The following is a 19,045-nucleotide window of genomic DNA, read 5'->3' as shown; positions in this document are numbered from 1 at the left end:
TTATCATTATTCTTAACTTCCTTACACATTATGTACATTGTCTTCCATAGAATCCAGCCAAAGTATAAAAGCATATTTCAAGTACTCATTATTGTAGCATCCTGTAAAGCAGATTTATTATTATTGTTTGGTAGACATCCATTTTCTGTTTCACTTGATTTTTCTATATTTCCATTAAACAGAGTAGAATTTTTAGTGTGAAAAAAATTATATAAAGTTCCTTGTCTTTTTTTAATCATTTTAAGAGGAATAAAAATTTGTGTTTTTGCAATAATTAAAAGTAAACCACTCACTATATCGACTGCATAAAGTAAAGAATGTAATTGTAAACATAGTGTTTTCAATAAATTGAACATGTGCATAGCTGTCATAAAACAAAGCTACCGCCAAAGCCGCAGTCTTTAGTGTGGTGTTGTTTTGATATTTTCCACTACTACACTTCATGCATCACGGGATAGTTTATTTTTGCTGATTGTTTAAAGAATACAATGGATTCAATAAATTAAATATGCACCAGTATTCGCCAATGTTATGTACAGGACATTATTAAACAGTTTTAATATATAAATTTTATATTGTCATTATATGAATTTTGTAATGTTAATTTTTTCTCATATTTTTAAAGTTTAATTTTTTTGTGGGCCTATTGTTCTGGGACTGGTATCATTATCTTATGGACTGGCATCAGTCCTACAGACCGGTGGTTGAGAAATGCAGCTCTACAAGATATATATAACCGGTACCACCATGTTTTATTGTAATGTATAAAGTATAACCACAATACATAATATAGGTTATGTTTAATATATTAAATTGATGAATCCATCGTAAATAGAAACAGTAAATATAAGCATAAGGAAGATATTCTGCCACGCTTCTATACTTTTCAAGAATAATTAATTTTGATGTACCTCCTCATAATTACATTTTTTTAAATAAATCATAAATTTAAAAAATTATATGGAGTTTTATAAATATTAAAAGTAATAAATATATTTTCACTTGGAAGACTTTGATAAAGCTATATGATTTTTTTCACTTAATTTTTAAAATATTTTGTTTTTTTTATATTTATAACCCTGACAATTACTGTTATGGAATTTTAAATAATCAGTATTATAAAAATAAAAAATGATTTTGGTACCTATGAAATCATGCTATTTGAAGAATAAAATTATAAGAATATAAAATTATTTTAACTCCTTACAATCTATTCATTAATTTGATTAACACTGAATAACTAATTAAAGTTAAATAATAAAGTAATGGTATTCATAACAAGTATATTTCAAATATTTGTAAACTTATTGAATATTAAAGAATTATTATCAATGGAACGACTTCAGAGACTACAACAGTAACTTGGGAGACATATTAATATGCTTGTTCAAGTAACTAACATTAACCATAAGTTGTAGTGCCTAACAATGAGGTGGCCATATAGTGTTACTCACAGAAGATATGGCACCAAGAATATGTGGCATTTGCCCAACAACAAATGAGGTGGATGCTAAATGAATACCTTCTTAAAGCCTCTACTTTCTTCAAAAAACTTTGAATGGTTTGCTCCGTTGACATTAACATCAACTCTTTCTTTAGGATTATCTAAGAGTCTATAACAATAATCTTTGTTCTTCTGGTAATGTAAAGTATAAAAATACTGAAGGTGTTAGAAAAGTACTGCAACATTGTGCATATATGCCACAAACGCATGTTAGTAGATGAACTTATTGCACCTTAAAGAATATGAGCAGATACTTTCAGTATATATATTAAGGAGACTTACTTTATAAGGTACTATAATAATGTAATGTCTCTCTAAACAATTGTTTAAGATCACAAAAAAGATCAATAGGATTTGCAAAAATTTCTAAAATCTGAATTGAAGATCTTTTTATAACCATTAGTGTCACAGTTTTTACTTTACCAAATGGTTTTCAGCAGATAAGAAACCTAAAAAAGACTTGATTTCAATTTAAACATCCATATTCTTACTAATCAAACCTAAAACTTCCGATTGAAAAATAAATGATATCAACCAACTTTGCCTTGTATGACAGAACCTTGGATACTGGACAAAATGGTAACTACTCTCAAGGGTAGACTGTCCTTTCTCTCTCCCCACCAACCCAATTTCCTTTTTCTTATCAGTTCTGAAGATGAAGTTCTATACCTTGATGCAAAATCTGCAATGACAAAGCCAGTGAGTGTATCCTTCGTGTTGTCTGGAAGGGGGATTACTGCCTGTGGACCGTTTCCAGTCTGTTATAATTACACAATGGCCAAGGTATCTGCTGGTAAAGTCTAACCTTAAAATTAATCAGATTTTTGCAGGCAGAAGGAGGTGGACAATAGAGTGACTCTCCTTCCTTTTCAATATCCTTTATCCTTTCTTCCTTGAAGTGCCTCCAAACAGTCATGTTAGCTCTATGCTGATGCCATTTAATAGCCACTGGAGCAACCATTTATTTTTTTAAGGTGGTTTAGTAATAGTAGTGAACTGACTGTGGAGCTGCAATCTAGGGACAGCCTAAAATGTTAAATCAATAGCAGAGGTGGCTGCTATGTATTAATTGTGTCTATGTATTAATTGTGCTATGCATTAATTATGTCTGCTATGTGTCTGCTGTGATTAATTCAGCTAACTGCTACTCTAAAATATAAGATTAAGAATAATATAAAAATATTATATTATCAATTATTAAAATATTTTATTATAAATATAAGAGTGTACATTACACAAAATATGTCTCTAGCAAATAATTAAAATTTTGGCACTAACACTGACATAAATGTGAAGAAATAAATCATGTCATAATAAAAGAATCTAAAATTATTTATTTACTATGTATTCAGAACAAAGCAAAAATTCTTTCACTTAATGTATTTATACAGTCATATATAAGATAAAAAATTCTAGGAATATCAATAGTCGTAACAGATACTTCAAAAGACACTAATCAATGTAGCTACTTTATATAATGTATAAATTGCTTTGACATAGAATAACTATATATCAATGGACCCTCAACACTTACAATAAAAAATATTAAAAAGAAGAAAACATAAGCAACTTGATACAATATGGTTCACAAGAACCTATCTGTTCAATATCTTATAAAAAAAATCTACAAGAATAAAATAATTTAAAAAGTAATAATTAGAAGCAATCAAAATTATGTTCGAACAAATTGGGATGGAATAAGTATTTATGCAGAGAAACAAGCTACCTTATAATATATGACTGCTACCATCTTTAAAATTAGGTCATTCATTATTTTGGTAATGTGAGTTGTAGTAATTTATGAAATAGTCTCTAAAAGATTCACTTGCTTACACAAAGCTGCAGTAAGCAAAATAAATTAAACTATGGCTAAGAATATATAGTTTTAACTTCACAAATTAATTAAAATTTTTATATTCATAATAAATAGGTTTATAATTATTTAATAAAAACTGTAACTTTGATTTCTAAAAATTATTTTAGGCCATATTTAATTGGTAGAGGTAAAATTAAACACGCCGCCATATATCTTTTGTAATTTTTTAAAATTTTTTTTTTTTCAGACATTCAAATCTCTAAGAAAGAAATGAGACCTGTAAATAAAAGGAATTTATAAATTAAAAGCTGGCTAATTGTTTCATTTGTATTCATAACTATTGCAATTTGTCATTAAACAGTTCAACTGATAAAATAAATATAAAAGATTATTCTTAACCTTTAAGAATGGCATCCAAAAAATCAGACATTAGAGGTGTACATGTAAAGAGCCACATCTAGTTTTTTGGACACGTAGGAAATTTTTTCCAGATCCATCTCTAAACAATTATCATATAACATATTTTGAAATCGTTATCAGTGTCGACTGCATGATAATCTCACAACACGAAACCTAGATTAAAACAGTTTTTTTCTATTGAAAACGCACAATGATTACGAATACAAATAAAAGAAAAATTTGATATCATATTTAAGGATAAGTAATAATGTGGCACCTGTCACGTATATAAATAAATTTCTACTTCAAATAAAATTGTATTATAACTTTTGTATAACATAGCACTCTTCAGAACATCTACATATAAAAACAAACAAAAAATAAAAAATCTATACACAAAAACAAAATCTACTTAACATAAAAATACAATAATAAATTTATAACTACAATTAAAAAAAAAAAAAAAAACTGTAAGATTATATATATATATATATATATATATATTATTCTGCATAATTAGATAGTAGTAAAGTCTATTTATATCTTCCACATATATACTTTTATAATAATATATAATTACAATAATATAAAATGTTTTTAACTATATAATTCTTTAATTAACATTAATAAATTATAATTTATGAATTCTATAGTATATATAATAATTTTATTGACAATTAAAATTGTGCACTTGGTGCTTTATTTAATAATAATAAAATTTTATTTTTAATAATAAAATATTAATAACTAATTAATAATATTAAACATAATAATAAATAAGCCTTTTGGAAACTACCATTTTATAAACTTCTTTCTGAATAAACTATTTGCTTAATTTAAATAATAAACTATACTAAATAAGTAAATACAATACACATAAAAAAATACAATTTTAAAATACATTTTATAATTAATCTATATACATGTTTGATTCTAATCTTTAAATAAAAAATGAATTAATGTAGTACCATTAACATGATTATTATTATAAAAATTAGTACTACTTTCTTAAAATTAATTATACTAAATAAATATTTTGACAATAGTGGATAAGATAATTGCACATTATAACAGTAAATTCACTCTAAATTTTCTTTAGTCGTTAATAAATAGTATTGTTGAGAAAGAACACACTAATCTATGAATATATTAACTTCTATCTTAATTTTCTGTAAATAAATAAACACAGCTGCTAAAATTGCACAATATAAATTTTGAATCTTGATATTCTAAGAATAATGTTTTATTAAGTGTCATTAAGATAATATTTAGGACAAAAACTTACAGTTCTATTTTACCTTCATACACCACAATTCACTCACAAATTTTTGACACTTGTAAGACATTATAAAACTTAATGATATCAGGCAAAAAACTCCTGTTAATCATAGGCAAGTTCTCATAACACTGCAGCAAATATACTTTGATAAAAAAGGAAATAAGAATCACAGCATGCATTTTAATCCTCTTCTTGATCAACTAAGAAATTTTAAGTAATTATGTTTATGCATTCTTATGCGTAACAATTAAAAAATATTACATAATGATCAGTCCATAATTGTTACTAATATGTAGATTCAAGCAAGTGTGATTGATAGAAAAAGAAGAATAAATAACATTCTGTGCATCAAAGTAAAAAAAAAAAGATTTCCAATGAAAAACTATCACTCATCAATAAAGTTTCTTGTGGAAAAATATAGTTTATTGAATGTTAATATTATTGCTTTCATTTCATATAAAATAATTTATAGTTTGCTTCATCAATGAATTTTACCACTGTTCGCAGATATATCTACTAAATTTGTTCACATATTTTATTGAACAGATAACCAATAATTTTACAAAATACATTGACTACTGTGTTAGAATTAATAATTACCAACAAAAACCACTACAGACAAATCAAATTAATAGCAAGCTCCACTCAACATAAACTTACAAATTAAAAAAAACATAAGTACTTTTTGAATCCACTGACTCATCATCAGTTATTAAAAATTGTCTATGTAATACATTACTACATTTGTCATATATTAAAAGTTATGATTAAAATAAAGTTTTAACTTATAACAAACATAATTATTATCTGAGATAATATTTAAATAACTGATGATGAATCAATTGATTCTAAAAGTACTTATGTAAATTTTTAAGTTTATATTGAGCTTACTATTTCATGTTTTTATGGTTGTTGTTGTTGATGATAATAACCATAATTGTCCTGCTTGCACAAATGTAATTTTCTGTAAAGGGTTAAAATAAAATATAACCTATAAATCTTCATAAAATAACATTCAGTTAGAATTAATGAATGATTTACTGGACAAACAAAAGGCTTATGATCTCATTATATGTTATGGACTGGCATACAACAGCTTATAATCATGCCCTAAGCCACTTCTGTGTATGTCATGGATTATCAATTTTTTGTCCTTACAAGCACAAAACATAATTCACATCAAGTCCTTAAAACCTGATATAAAAATGGCTAACAGTGGTACTGGTGACTTCAAATTCCAAGAGTAATTAAGCAATTAAAAACAAGTATTTCTCTGCAGTTAATACAATTTATTTAATCAACGAGACTTTTTTCCACTTTCCAACAATCTTCAGCAACATTAATACATTTGCCCCATCTCTGAATTAGCTTATTTAAGTCTGCTGTAAAAAAATTTCTTTGACCAGATTTCAGACAAAATTTAGAACATTTTATTTGATGACATCATTGCCATTAACCTTCTTATCAGGTAGTGTGTCCTTGAATGGACCAAACAATTGAAAATCCGAAGGGGCCAAGTCAGGACTATATGGTGGTGAGGTAGTACTCTTCCTGATACAATTTGTTGATGGTTTCTTGAATTACCTGGGCTGTGTGAGGCCAGGCATTATCATGAATGTGTAGATGTTCAAATATTTTTTCATAACAGGTTAGAATACTGCATAAGAAAACATCTTCCAACTAATACAGTTGTTTCAGCTCTGTACACACTCAAACTCTTATTTCCTCATAGTGAATTGTCAATTCTTGGAACCCATCTTCCACTTGTTTTATGGTACTTGAGCTTGTTGGTGTATTGTACTTATAATTTTTCAGCTATAATCTCAACTGTAATCTGTCTCTCTCTCATCTTCTTAGATGAGAGAGCTATGCAAGTTTCAAGCACTGGAGTTGAAACTTCAACTGAACACCCAGGACAGTGCTATAATCACTGAAATTTGATCAACTAAATTTTTCTACCTGCTTGTAAAAATCTCTGCGGTTCATTCAACTTTGTACTGTTTGGTCATATGAGAGTAAATGATAATCAATCTTTTACCTTCAAAAGGGTTACTGCATGCTTGCTGTTCAACTAATTTTGCAAACTTCAAGAGGAATCATCACCTGATACTGAACTTGTAGTACCCTCTTAAAAATGGAATCTAGAATACCTGCCCATTAAAAGTACCAAACATTTTGTAAAAAAAAAGGGCTACAAAATGTTTTTGTAACATAATAGACACATTAATAGTACCTCTAATAGCCATATTCAAATTAATTAAATGAAATTTTACCTGTAATAAAAAAATTTATAATTATTAAATTAGAAAAAAAATATTTTTTTTGGTAATTATTTAGTTGAGGCTCACCCTGAAATCACAAAAAACATATAAAATCATTGTAAAATTTTTTGAAATGTATTTTATGATGGAAACGAAGTGTTGGAAAAGTAGATATTTGAATATTGATACACTCAATAATGCAGATTCTCACCTCCTGATAATGTAGAATTCTTTCTTATTCACTACACTACTTTTATTATTTATAACTTACATAACAAATTTATTATTTAAATAATCTAAACATTACTATTAATTAGTCTAGGTTAGCGAGTGAAGCGAGCGTAGGTTAAGTTTGGTTAGATTAACCAAACATAACTAATTAATATTTATGTTTTGATTATTAACAATAAATTTATTATTTAAGTTATAATATAGAGTGTATCAATATTCAAATATCTACTTTCCGACACTTCGTTTCCATCATAAAATACATTTCAAAAGATTTTATAACGATTTGATATGTTTTTTGTGATTTTGGGTGAGGCACCTCAACTAAATAATTACCAATTTTTATTTATTTATAAGGTATTATTAATTAAAGAAGTAATTTTAAAGTTGATTAATAACATCTTCTTTAGTATGAAGACTGCTGCTAAGTAAGTTAAATTTGCCGGCCTCTGTGGCGCGGGTGGTAGCGTCTCGGCCTTTCACCCAGAGGTCCCGGGTTCGCATCCTGGTCAGGCATGGCATTTTCACACACGCTACAAATCATTCATCTCATCCTCTGAAGTAATGCTTAACTGTGGACTCGGAGGTTAAACGAAAACAAAAAGAAAAAAAAAGTAAGTTAAATTCATACTAAAAATAAAAAAATGCATACAGAAGAGAACCAATAGCCTTTTTGATAATATAAAAATCTCCAAATGATGCTTTGAATTTTTATTTATTTTTTCATTCTAGAAATCTGTAGGTTCCTGTATTATAATACAATATGTTCAACAAACCAAAGTATATTGTTAAACGGAACAAGCAACAATAATAAAATTGATATAAAACATAGGAACAGACAATACCATTCGTAATTAACTAAGTATCAAAATTTAATGATAATCTTTAATCTAGTAACCTTCCACATAAAAATGTAAAACCATAATAGCAAACAGACAGGTAATATAGTTTAATACAAAGATCCCACCTTAGAGCAAATGTACTGAATATATACATATATTTATATTTTACATTCTATTAATGTAATCCATCTAATATATATATATATATATATATATATATGTTACTGAAATTAGTCTTTTAAGATTCATATTGTTCCTATGTACTGTTAAATTTAATATAAACCATCTAGTACAAAATAATAATGCAAGACATTTCATACCTTAATTTTATCATGATAGTACTTTCCTGGGATCCTGCATCTGCAGTCATGATTGAATTCATTTCATCGACTTGCAAATTAAAATATACTTTGTCATTAAAATTAAATCATGCACATAATGTAATGTTTTTTGCAGTAAAATATATATACATATATATTTTTTTGTAGTAAAATACATATATAAACAATTTTAAGTAAGTGTAATATTTAAATATATTTCACAGAATTCAACTGTAACAAATACTTGTTACAGTAAAAAAATACTTCACTGCAACAAGATTGTTACTGTAACAAATACTTCAGTGTAATTCTTACACTGAAACTTATAAAAAATAAATAATAATACATAAAATATAAAAAAAAAACTTTAAACTGAATTACAATGTTTATTTTAATTAATACTGAAATAATTAAATTTAATTATAATTAATTAAGTCTTTTTACATTCACAACCTTCTAAATAATAAAAACATCATAAATTTACATACTTTATAAATAATAACAATACAAGTTACTGTTTGAGCTTAAATAAAATACACAGACAATATTAAAACAATAAATTAAAAAGGAAAAAGGTAATAACATACACAAACATATTAAAAGCTGGATTTACTTCATCCATATTTCACAAAAACAATTTAAAAAATCAAGAACACAATAGTAATAACCAACAGAATTTATAGTAGCTGCTCCAAAAAAAACAAAACATAAACACAAATTAAATTATTTTTATCTCTTTGCAAAAAATATTTTCACGTAAACAGGTGGTAAATCAAATATTTCACAAATTCAGATAAGCAAGTCAAAGTATCCAGCAAAGCAAAAAAAAATTAATTAAATATGAACTAGAACAATCCTAAAACTCAGTAAAATTACTAAATTTGATATTAAACATGTGTACCATATATAGTATCCATATTACTTATACTTTTATTTCACAAAAATACTAATTGTGTAAACTAAAAACTTTTTGAATTCAAAAACATAGATTTTTGTTAGTAACTCCTAACTAAACAGAGTTGGATAGTAAAATAAAAATTTCAATTTTATGCTCTCACTGATAGTTAGCTATAATAGGCTAGATGACATCAAGGGAAAACCTGATAACGAATTTTGTTTTCTACAATTGGTCTTAATCTAAAAATATTGAAAATGAACCTAATTTGTTAATTTATTTAAGATTACTTAATATTTTAAAGAACTACATAAGTAAAAATAAAGCCCGCTGATCACATGACATAAAACACCAATCAGAGCGCATGATGTCATATCTTGCAAAACGTCAGATTGTTGTTTACGGCAGTCTTATGTGGTTTGTTGATTTTGTGTTCTAAACACATTTTTTTTGCATATTATACGCTTTTCTGTATAGTATGACGACTTCAATTTCTTGCAATGGAAGCAGGGTTCACAAAAGCCAACAGCAGTAACTTGCCTAAAATTGATGTTGTATGTTGGGAATCTTTTTCACATCAAATAGTGATTTCTGCTCAGCGGAATTCCGAAATAGCAAAACTTCTACATAAGTACACAACTATAAACATTGTCATATATTACGTTTTCATAATATTAAGAAATTATTACCTCATATTATGGTCTGCTATATAAGTATTGTTGGTCAAAATCCGTTAATGCCCACAACCTGTTATGTGCCGTTTAATAGCCTGTAAACCACGTAGTTACTTAGTTCTTAGATGGCACCACTGAAACGCTATATTGAAATAAGAAAAAAATAAATATAATCTAGCCAAATATAAATAAATAAATAAATATGATCTAACCTACGCTCGCTTCGCTTGTTACCCTTGACTAGCAAGCGAAGGTTAGCGAGCGTAGATTAAGTTTGGTTAGATTATATTTATAATTTTATTTATTTTCTTATTTCAATACAGTGTTTCAGTGGTGCTATCTAAGAACTAACTAATTAATTATTGGTCAATCGGGTATTAAGCAGTGCGCATATAACGGAATTTGACCAAATTGTTTTTGAGATTAGTTGTCAGAAGAAAAATGTATCTCGTAATTAAATAGTCATAATAATGGCTAAATTTGACTTTAGGTCCTCAAAAGCATCATATGGAGATGATGCTGTAAGCTACGAGCAGCTAATGTATGATGTCAAAATATGCCTGAACATAAAGTTTGTACAAAATTGTAGACAGCTTGTTAAATAAACATGTATAGTATTAAATAAACCATTTGTTTGGAATTTTAATGGTAGTACTTTCACACTGAATACTTGACACAGTACTTGTAAAACTTGGAATTCATTTTAGACTTATTAATTTTCGGAACACCTGAAACACTCCACTAAACATCCAATAGTTTTGTACAGCATGATGTCAAATGAGAGGCCATGACAGTCATGAGTATTTTAGCGGGAAAATTTTAATTGGTTTATAAAAATGCAAAATACATTGTGTAAATGATCATTTATGTGTTATATGTTTATATTTTAATAAAATAGACTGTGAGGCATAAAATAAACTAATTTTTTTCTCAAAAACAGTCAACTAGCCTATTCTGTAGTTTCAATCATAAATATTCTTGAAGATATTTTGGTGAATAGTTTATAATAGTTAATAATCAGAAAAGTTTTTAGATGTTGATATGCAAGATAATAAATAAAATAAAAAATTACTTTAAAATACAAATCCAGCTTTTCTTATATACCTACACACACATACTCTAAAATTACATTTTAATTTTATCAAACTTTAATTTTGTAACAGTTCATGGGAATATTTTGAAATAATTTTAATTTTTGAAATTAGGCATGTTGTTGCTGTACAGCAGAGACCAAACACATTTTAAGGTCTCTGGCAAGATGCGAAATATCTACTACAGAATCTACCATTTCTTGTACAGCAGTAACACTCGGAAACTGTAAAGCAGCTCGTTTTGTTTTGTGTACAGTCGTAGCTAGCGCTTCTGATAATGAATTCGCACACTGTAATACTTTTGTGCGAACATCTGTTCGTGATACATTACGATGAACTGTATCACCTATATGTACGAGTCGATGAGCACTTAAGACGACAAACTTACCGTGGGCCAAAAATACTTTGGGCGGCTGATTATGTTCAACTGTTTGCAAAAATGCATCAATCGCATGAGTTAAATGTGAAGCATGGGTTGCACACTGGGCAACATAAAATGCTAAAACCTGCAATACAAAAGCGACAGAATCAGAAACTATCAAATAAATTTTATTTAGAATTATAAAATATTTACCGCTTATTATTTAAAATTAGTCATCTGAAAGACAGTTTTATAAACTACATCATCATACAATTACGGAAAAATAATGAACTTTACCGGAAGGTAGACAATTAGGAAATGCAGACTTGCCTCTATGGAAATTTGATGAGATGGATGAAAACAGACTAACAAGGGAAATCTTTAACAGAGGAAATAGTTCAAACAGGTCAAAGAAGATCCAAAAAAAGCAAAGATAGAAACACTTGAAATCATAGACAGACATGCCCACACAAAAATTCAAAACTTGTTAAGGATTCCAGATGAAAAGGAACTAAGGAAACATAAAAAGAAAACTCATGCGAAATAAAAAAGCATTTGAAAGAAAAGAAAAAATAAGCCAATTAGAGAAATTATTTATCATGGTACTACAGAGACCATGTAAATATAACCAGTTTTATTGAAAATAATGCTATAATTCTTTGTTTAAAATAAATTTGCTTCAATTTTTCATAAAGATAGCTTTTGTGAAATTACCCATGTAATTTATCATAACGTAAATGTTATGCTACTTTTCTCATAATTTATCATAATGTAAATATAATAACATAACGTAAATGTAATGTTACTTTTCTCATAAACTTAATCATTTCAATTTGACTCATAATTATTAACTGTGCATGAATTAAATAGTGGTAATATTCTGAGCTCAGAATTCCAACACATTTTGAACTCCTTAACATCATCAAGATTGATATATGAACAGTTTTGAACTCTATAGATAATTATTCATATGTTTTAGTTTTTACATTCATAATAATTATTATTAAGTGATCAATAATAAGCAAACATTGGTCATCCATTGGCATTAAACTTTAGCATGAAATCGTTTCTCCTCTTAGAAAAATCATTAAATGTAATTTCCACTGTCAAACACTACTTTAATTTCAGTATTTTAACATACAATTGACATAAATTTAATCTGAAACAAATCAAGTTATATAGATATTTTTTAAAATGAATACAGAACTGTTTAGAAAAAGCTAAAAGAATTATAAATACCTTGTTAGAATAATGGCTAAAGTAAAATGAAAGGACTGGTAATGGATCTGGTGGAACCGAAAAGGCCTTATTGAGTGAGAAAAAGGATTTTTAACACTTGACTTTAAGGTGAGATCAATCTTACTTTATATATGTGTGTATCTGGTGATTTCTAAACTACAATTAATTATAATTCAACACACAGGACAATATGTTTGAAAATGAAAAATTAATATATATATATATATATTAATTTTTCAAACTACATATATATATATACATTGTTACCACATATATGCCTAACTTAATACTGGCAGAAAGCAACGATAGCAGCTCAGATGTCAGGTTCCAGACCCAACAGCTCTTCTCAGAGCTAACATAAAAAACAGCCCTTTTCAAGGCCACCACACGGTTTTAAATAATAACATGCCATCAAAGCCATTTGGCGACAACAACAGCCCTTCTCAGGACTAATATAAGGTTTTAAATTGCCACGATCCATCGAAGCCATTCAGTGACAACAGTCCTTTTCAGAGCTACCATAAGGTTATAAGGTGTCACGTGCTGTCAAAGCCATTCAGCGACAATATATATATGTTGTCATAGTACACTTTTCTGGTCTAATGTTCATAACTGTAGAGAAATGATAACAAAGAATCAATGCAGATCTTTAATTCACTGAAAATGATTGTATATAAATAAAAAAATTTTAATTTGTTACAAACCTGCCGATCAGTTTCATTAGTTTTATGGTCACTGTTTGTAATAGCAACACTTTCTGCTTCTTGAACAAGAGCATCATATGATTTCCGTAATTCAGCAGGTAATGCTTCCCTAATTTCAGCATGCTGACGAGCAACACTCTCTCTTGATTCCAGATTAACATAATCATAATCTTCCAACCACTCACCACTGCCAGCTGGTGATGTACCTCCTTTTTTAAATAATAATGTTGAATTACCCTAGAACAGAATAATAATTTTTAAAGAATATTAGAGGGTATTGGTTAAGATAGTAAACAGATTACTTTCCTTACAGCTGAAGATACTATAAGATCTTGAAGATCTTAGGGAAAAAATCATTCATGTAAACTGAGAAAAGAAAAATAAGATAAAACAAAAAAAAAATTTGGTACATTCTTGAACAGGATAAAGTAATACGATAGAGAAATTAAATAATACCATAAATATATGACTGTTAATTATTTTAAAAAAATTACCTGAATAAATGAAGCAGTTTGTCTAACATCTTCAGTTAATGCTTTAGCACAAGCAACAAGTTGATCTAATGCATCAGGTGGCTGAGGACTACTGTTTTTTACATCATCATTTTCTGAACGACATAACAGATCTAATGACCAATTTAATGCATCAAGTGACCCAGCTGTTTCTTGTACTAATTTATCAGCCGTTCTCAAAGCCCTAACCAATGGTTGTAATTTAATTGATAAACCTAAAACAAAATCATATTAATTTAAATTAATAAAAAAAAAACAAAATAATTGGTTTAGTACACTTAATCGTAAGCTACAAAATGTAGCTATAATAAACAGAAGTACAACAAAATTATAATCCAGATTTACCACCAGAATTTACTAGATTTATCAATGTAACAATTATTATTTTATAAAAACTTTCATGAGTGTGGAAACATCTCCTCCCTAAGCTGGAGTTGATCATATTTATTTTTTATTGCCAATCATTTAATCGCTCTTTGGTTTGGTATAATTCTTCTGATCTTAATTTGTGTACATGTTTTCTAGTTTTCAAATTTTCTCTCTTTATATTTATTATCCTCTCTTAATATTTTTATTCTTTTCTTGGTCTTAACGTTTTCTTCCTCTTTATATTTATAATCTTCTGTTAATCTTTTTATTCTTTCTTTGTATGCAACATTTTCTTCCTTTTTATTCTTTCTTTGGTTTTAGCATTTTCTTCCTCTTTATATTTATCATCTCTTAATTTTTTTATTCTTCTCTTGTTCTTAACATTTTCTTCCTCTTCATATTTATCTTCTTGTTGTTTTTTTAGATATATTTCTTCAAGTTATTTTTCTTTTTCCTGTATGATTGTTTTTTTTTTCATTTTTGATTATTCATCCAATAATAATAATAATAATAATTGAATATTTTACACCATAAGGTTGAAATTAACATTTGTAACCAGTATGCAGGAGTCCACTAAACAGAACAGTTTAATTATTATTAACTTTTATTTATACAACATACCAGAAATCTGAAACCTTTGTTAATCAACAACTCATGAAGATACGAATAATACTGATCTAGTAATACAAGTAATAAAGGGACTTTTACTCTATCCTAATATTTCATGTAAGATTGTTGGATTAATAATTGCATAAATGTTTTATGTTAATAAAAACTAATATTTCAGCAATTGTGTAACTGTCCACTTTATAAAAGAATTTGAGGATTGTAGCTCACTTTCAAATGAAATAAGTTTAAATGAAGTGCAGCAAAAAATGTGTATATGTAATTTAATAGGCATACAAGGAAGTCATGTGGTGTTCACATCAGATTTGTTACTGTGTGTGTAATTTATACTTAATGTATCATACAATAATGTGTATTTGATTTGTGTAATTAAGAATATTTTCATTCTTTTCAAATAGTAATATTATAAGTTGATTTTCTAAAATGTTCACAAACTATTTCATTGTTTTCATTAACGTTTATAATTACATTTAAAGACTTAATGAACTACTGCTGTTGGTTTCTAGATTAAATCTAAATACTTTATTATATGAATTTAATTTACTTAAAATGATTAAATGTTCATTTTTTTTATAATAGGGTTAAATATGACTAAATTTTCATTTCCATAAAAAAATATTACATCTATTATCTATTAGATAATAAACTACATATTTATAAGTCAAATATGTAGCGGGAAACAGTGATTGCATATATAAAATATTATTATAAAGTTTGGGGGAAGACACAATCTTTGAGTATACTTGATCATTAATTTACTGGGAACTGGACATAGCTGTGTAAATAGTAAAATTAACCCCTCCAAAATGAGAACACATTTTCACCAAGGACCCAAACTCAGTCAGCTACAGAGATGGTACAGTTATAGTCACAATTATTGGTAAGAGCTTCTCCAGTTGCATTCACTAGGGTTTTACATAACCTGCGACGTAAAAAATTATGCTATTCCTTTGACTAGAAAATAAAAATACTTTATTGTAAACCTAGTAATAAATTACTTATTAATTACAAAGTAATGAAATTTAATTTCTTACCATTCACAGCACCTTACATCACATTTATATGTCTATACTTAAAAATTACAGTTTTAAAAACATATCGTAACAACAGTAAAATGATTTAATTAAATTTTGACAGTTTAACGTTTATGGTGGTGAACAGTAATTTAAAAATTGATAATTTTATGAGTAGCTCATTTTTTTATAGAACGAATAGAGTCTATATCGATCAGTCACTGTCAGTGATCATTTCAACTCCCAAAATTTGTTCATTTTCATCCTCCGAATTAGTAGTATCAGACTCAGAATCACTATCATCTTGTAAATTCAGACAAACACTGTCAATTATATTATCTAGCAGGCTTTCTGTTTGTATACAATCATTTTCAATTATTATGATATGATTACACTTTGATTCCCATTGTTCTTTAGATATTATTCTAAACTTTTCTTCGCACCATATCATTAGTGTTAAAAGTAACATTTCTGCTTCCAACCCAAGATTTTAAATCAGTCCAATTTAATTCAATTGGATTTAGATCCAGGTGGTACAGCAGCAGTCTTAGTTCGGTGTGCTCTTTTTCTGCCAGCAATGTATCTATCTGAAATCTCTTATGCCTTGCTTTATGAAGTTGTACTAATTCATACAATTCATTTTTCAACATATCGTGAAAATGATATTTTCATTTTTTTCAACCATTTTTTCATTACAGAATTTGTACACAATAATATAGGAGCTTTGTTAAATTCTTTGTTGTGATAAAAGATTCCTTTGTTGTGTTCCATCACAACACTTTTAGGTGGTAAATTTGGAATTAATTTTTTCTTTAACCACCATTCATAATTATCAAAATTCATATCACTGGTGGTCTGATTTGATTTATGCATTAACGATGCATTTGGAACAAAACCATTCATACTCCCTGTGTGGATTATAATTAGTCTCTGGCTCTTTGATAAAGGACCTTCAGGTGAGTTGTCATGCCAGTTTTTTGGTCCAGTGTGGTTACTATGAATGTAGACCTCGTCAGTGTAAATAACAGGTCTATTATCTCAGAGGGGGTCATTGTAAATTAGTTAAGTATTGTATGCGTTTTAATTGTATGTCGTGTGTTTTAATTAAAATTTTGCAGTTATTTTTTGTTTTTACCCAATTAAATCCCAGTTCTTTCAAAATTTTATTAAAGCAGTTTTCCCTCGCTGAAAATTAATAGATTCTACTAAAATTTGTACCAAATTTTTTAAAGCAGATACAATCTTTTGTTCAATGTAAAAATTATGTACACTGTACGTCTGATTACGCATTTGTCAAAATTGTCAATGTTCATTATTCGTTTTAATATGTTGTGTTTTTTACCTGGAGAACTGAAAGATATATTTGTGTTTTAACCAATTTCTTTTGACTCTTTATTACTCCACTAATGGATCGTTTTGAAAAACCAGTGGTTTGTGACGCGTTCATGAACTTTGTATACATCTATTACAGATCTTCCTCCATATGCTTCTTTCATAAACTCATATACATTTGCCACTATTTCTCTAGCTTGACTACAAAGAATTTTATGGAGTATGGTTGAATTTTTTAGGGAGCATATTTACAATTTCATATAAACAGAACACATTTCTGTTATAAAATATACAATATAAATAACCCACACAATTACACAGTAATTCGTGTCTCACTTCTTTTGCTGACTATACAAACACTGACATTGACAGTTACCTCTAACAAACACCTTAAACAAAACAGTCCGTAGCCTCGTGCACTGGATGTCTGTCTAAAACTGAGTTGCCAAAAACAAACAGCCAAAGTATACTAGTACAAATATGATCAGTTTAATCACTAATGAACAAATATAAGACATTTTTTAACTTTATATGTTTATAAATATGACTATTGTAACCACTATAAATTTTGACCTAAATTAAGCTCGTAATGCTTAATTAAATTGGTTAATTTATTTGTATTTTGTATATTTTATTTTATAAATTTCTTAATATGTTGACGGATGATTTTTAAAACGCATAAGTTAAATTGATTTATTCAAAGACAGATTGTGGATAATCGCGGCATAATTCATTACTTATCACAAATTCTTTCTTAAAATAAAATTTTATTGTTGTATGACATCATGCTTGCAAATAAAAGACACTTTTCCCACAGAAAGCATTACGTTTGAGTGCGTACACGTACTCACAGACTGTATAATTCTGAGAAATGGTGGTGGGGTTAGACCAGTGAGACCATCAGAAAGATGCAGTTATGTCTTGGATTTCATCGCGGTGAGTCGAGTGCAGCGACTATTTTAAAGAAAAACTGTTTTTGAGATTTACAATCTATGTTTTATATGATATACAGGTATGAGAAACTAATATTAAAGGTCTCTCCATTAAAACATTTCATGGATCCATTAGAAAATTGCTTATCTGTCAACTATAAAAAAAAAAAACTATTATTAAAAATGTAAAATGTTATAATGACAAATTATGTTAAAAAATTATAATTATAATTAAATTTGGATTGCCAATTCCTTAGTACTGTAAGTATTAATAAGATATTTTGTAAAATTCTGATATGTACAAGTTTTTAAATAACAGTGGTTCTATGAATTCAAGTAGACTAATTTTTTTTTTTTTTTTTTTTTTTTGTCTTCAGTCATTTGACTGGTTTGATGCAGCTCTCCAAGATTCCCTATCTAGTGCTAGTCGTTTCATTTCAGTATACCCTCTACATCCTACATCCCCAACAATTTGTTTTACATACTCCAAACGTGGCCTGCCTACACAATTTTTCCCTTCTACCTGTCCTTCCAATATTAAAGCGACTATTCCAGGATGCCTTAGTATGTGGCCTATAAGTCTGTCTCTTCTTTTAACTATATTCTTCCAAATGCTTCTTTCTTCATCTATTTGCCGCAATACCTCT

The 19,045-nt window shown here is 27.7% G+C and overlaps 1 protein-coding gene across 1 annotated transcript in view; it reads right to left on the bottom strand.

Moving 5' to 3' along the window:
• Positions 1-9,021: 9,021 nt before the first annotated feature.
• Positions 9,022-19,045, bottom strand: part of p130CAS (Serine_rich_CAS and FAT-like_CAS_C domain-containing protein p130CAS) — a 158,827-nt gene continuing 148,803 nt past the window's right edge. Inside the window, exons 7-9 of the mRNA XM_075368464.1 lie at positions 14,108-14,340; positions 13,614-13,850; positions 9,022-11,815 (exon numbers count right to left, since the gene is read on the bottom strand). Coding sequence (XP_075224579.1) covers positions 11,420-11,815; positions 13,614-13,850; positions 14,108-14,340 — 866 coding nt within the window. The 3' untranslated portion in view covers positions 9,022-11,419. The remainder of the gene's footprint in view (positions 11,816-13,613; positions 13,851-14,107; positions 14,341-19,045) is intronic.

The sequence above is a fragment of the Lycorma delicatula genome, chromosome 6, assembly GCF_047948215.1.
Source record: "Lycorma delicatula isolate Av1 chromosome 6, ASM4794821v1, whole genome shotgun sequence".
NCBI lineage: Eukaryota > Metazoa > Arthropoda > Insecta > Hemiptera > Fulgoridae > Lycorma > Lycorma delicatula.
The sequence above is the reverse complement of the archived record's forward strand: the minus strand, read 5'-3'. Positions and strand labels throughout refer to the sequence as shown.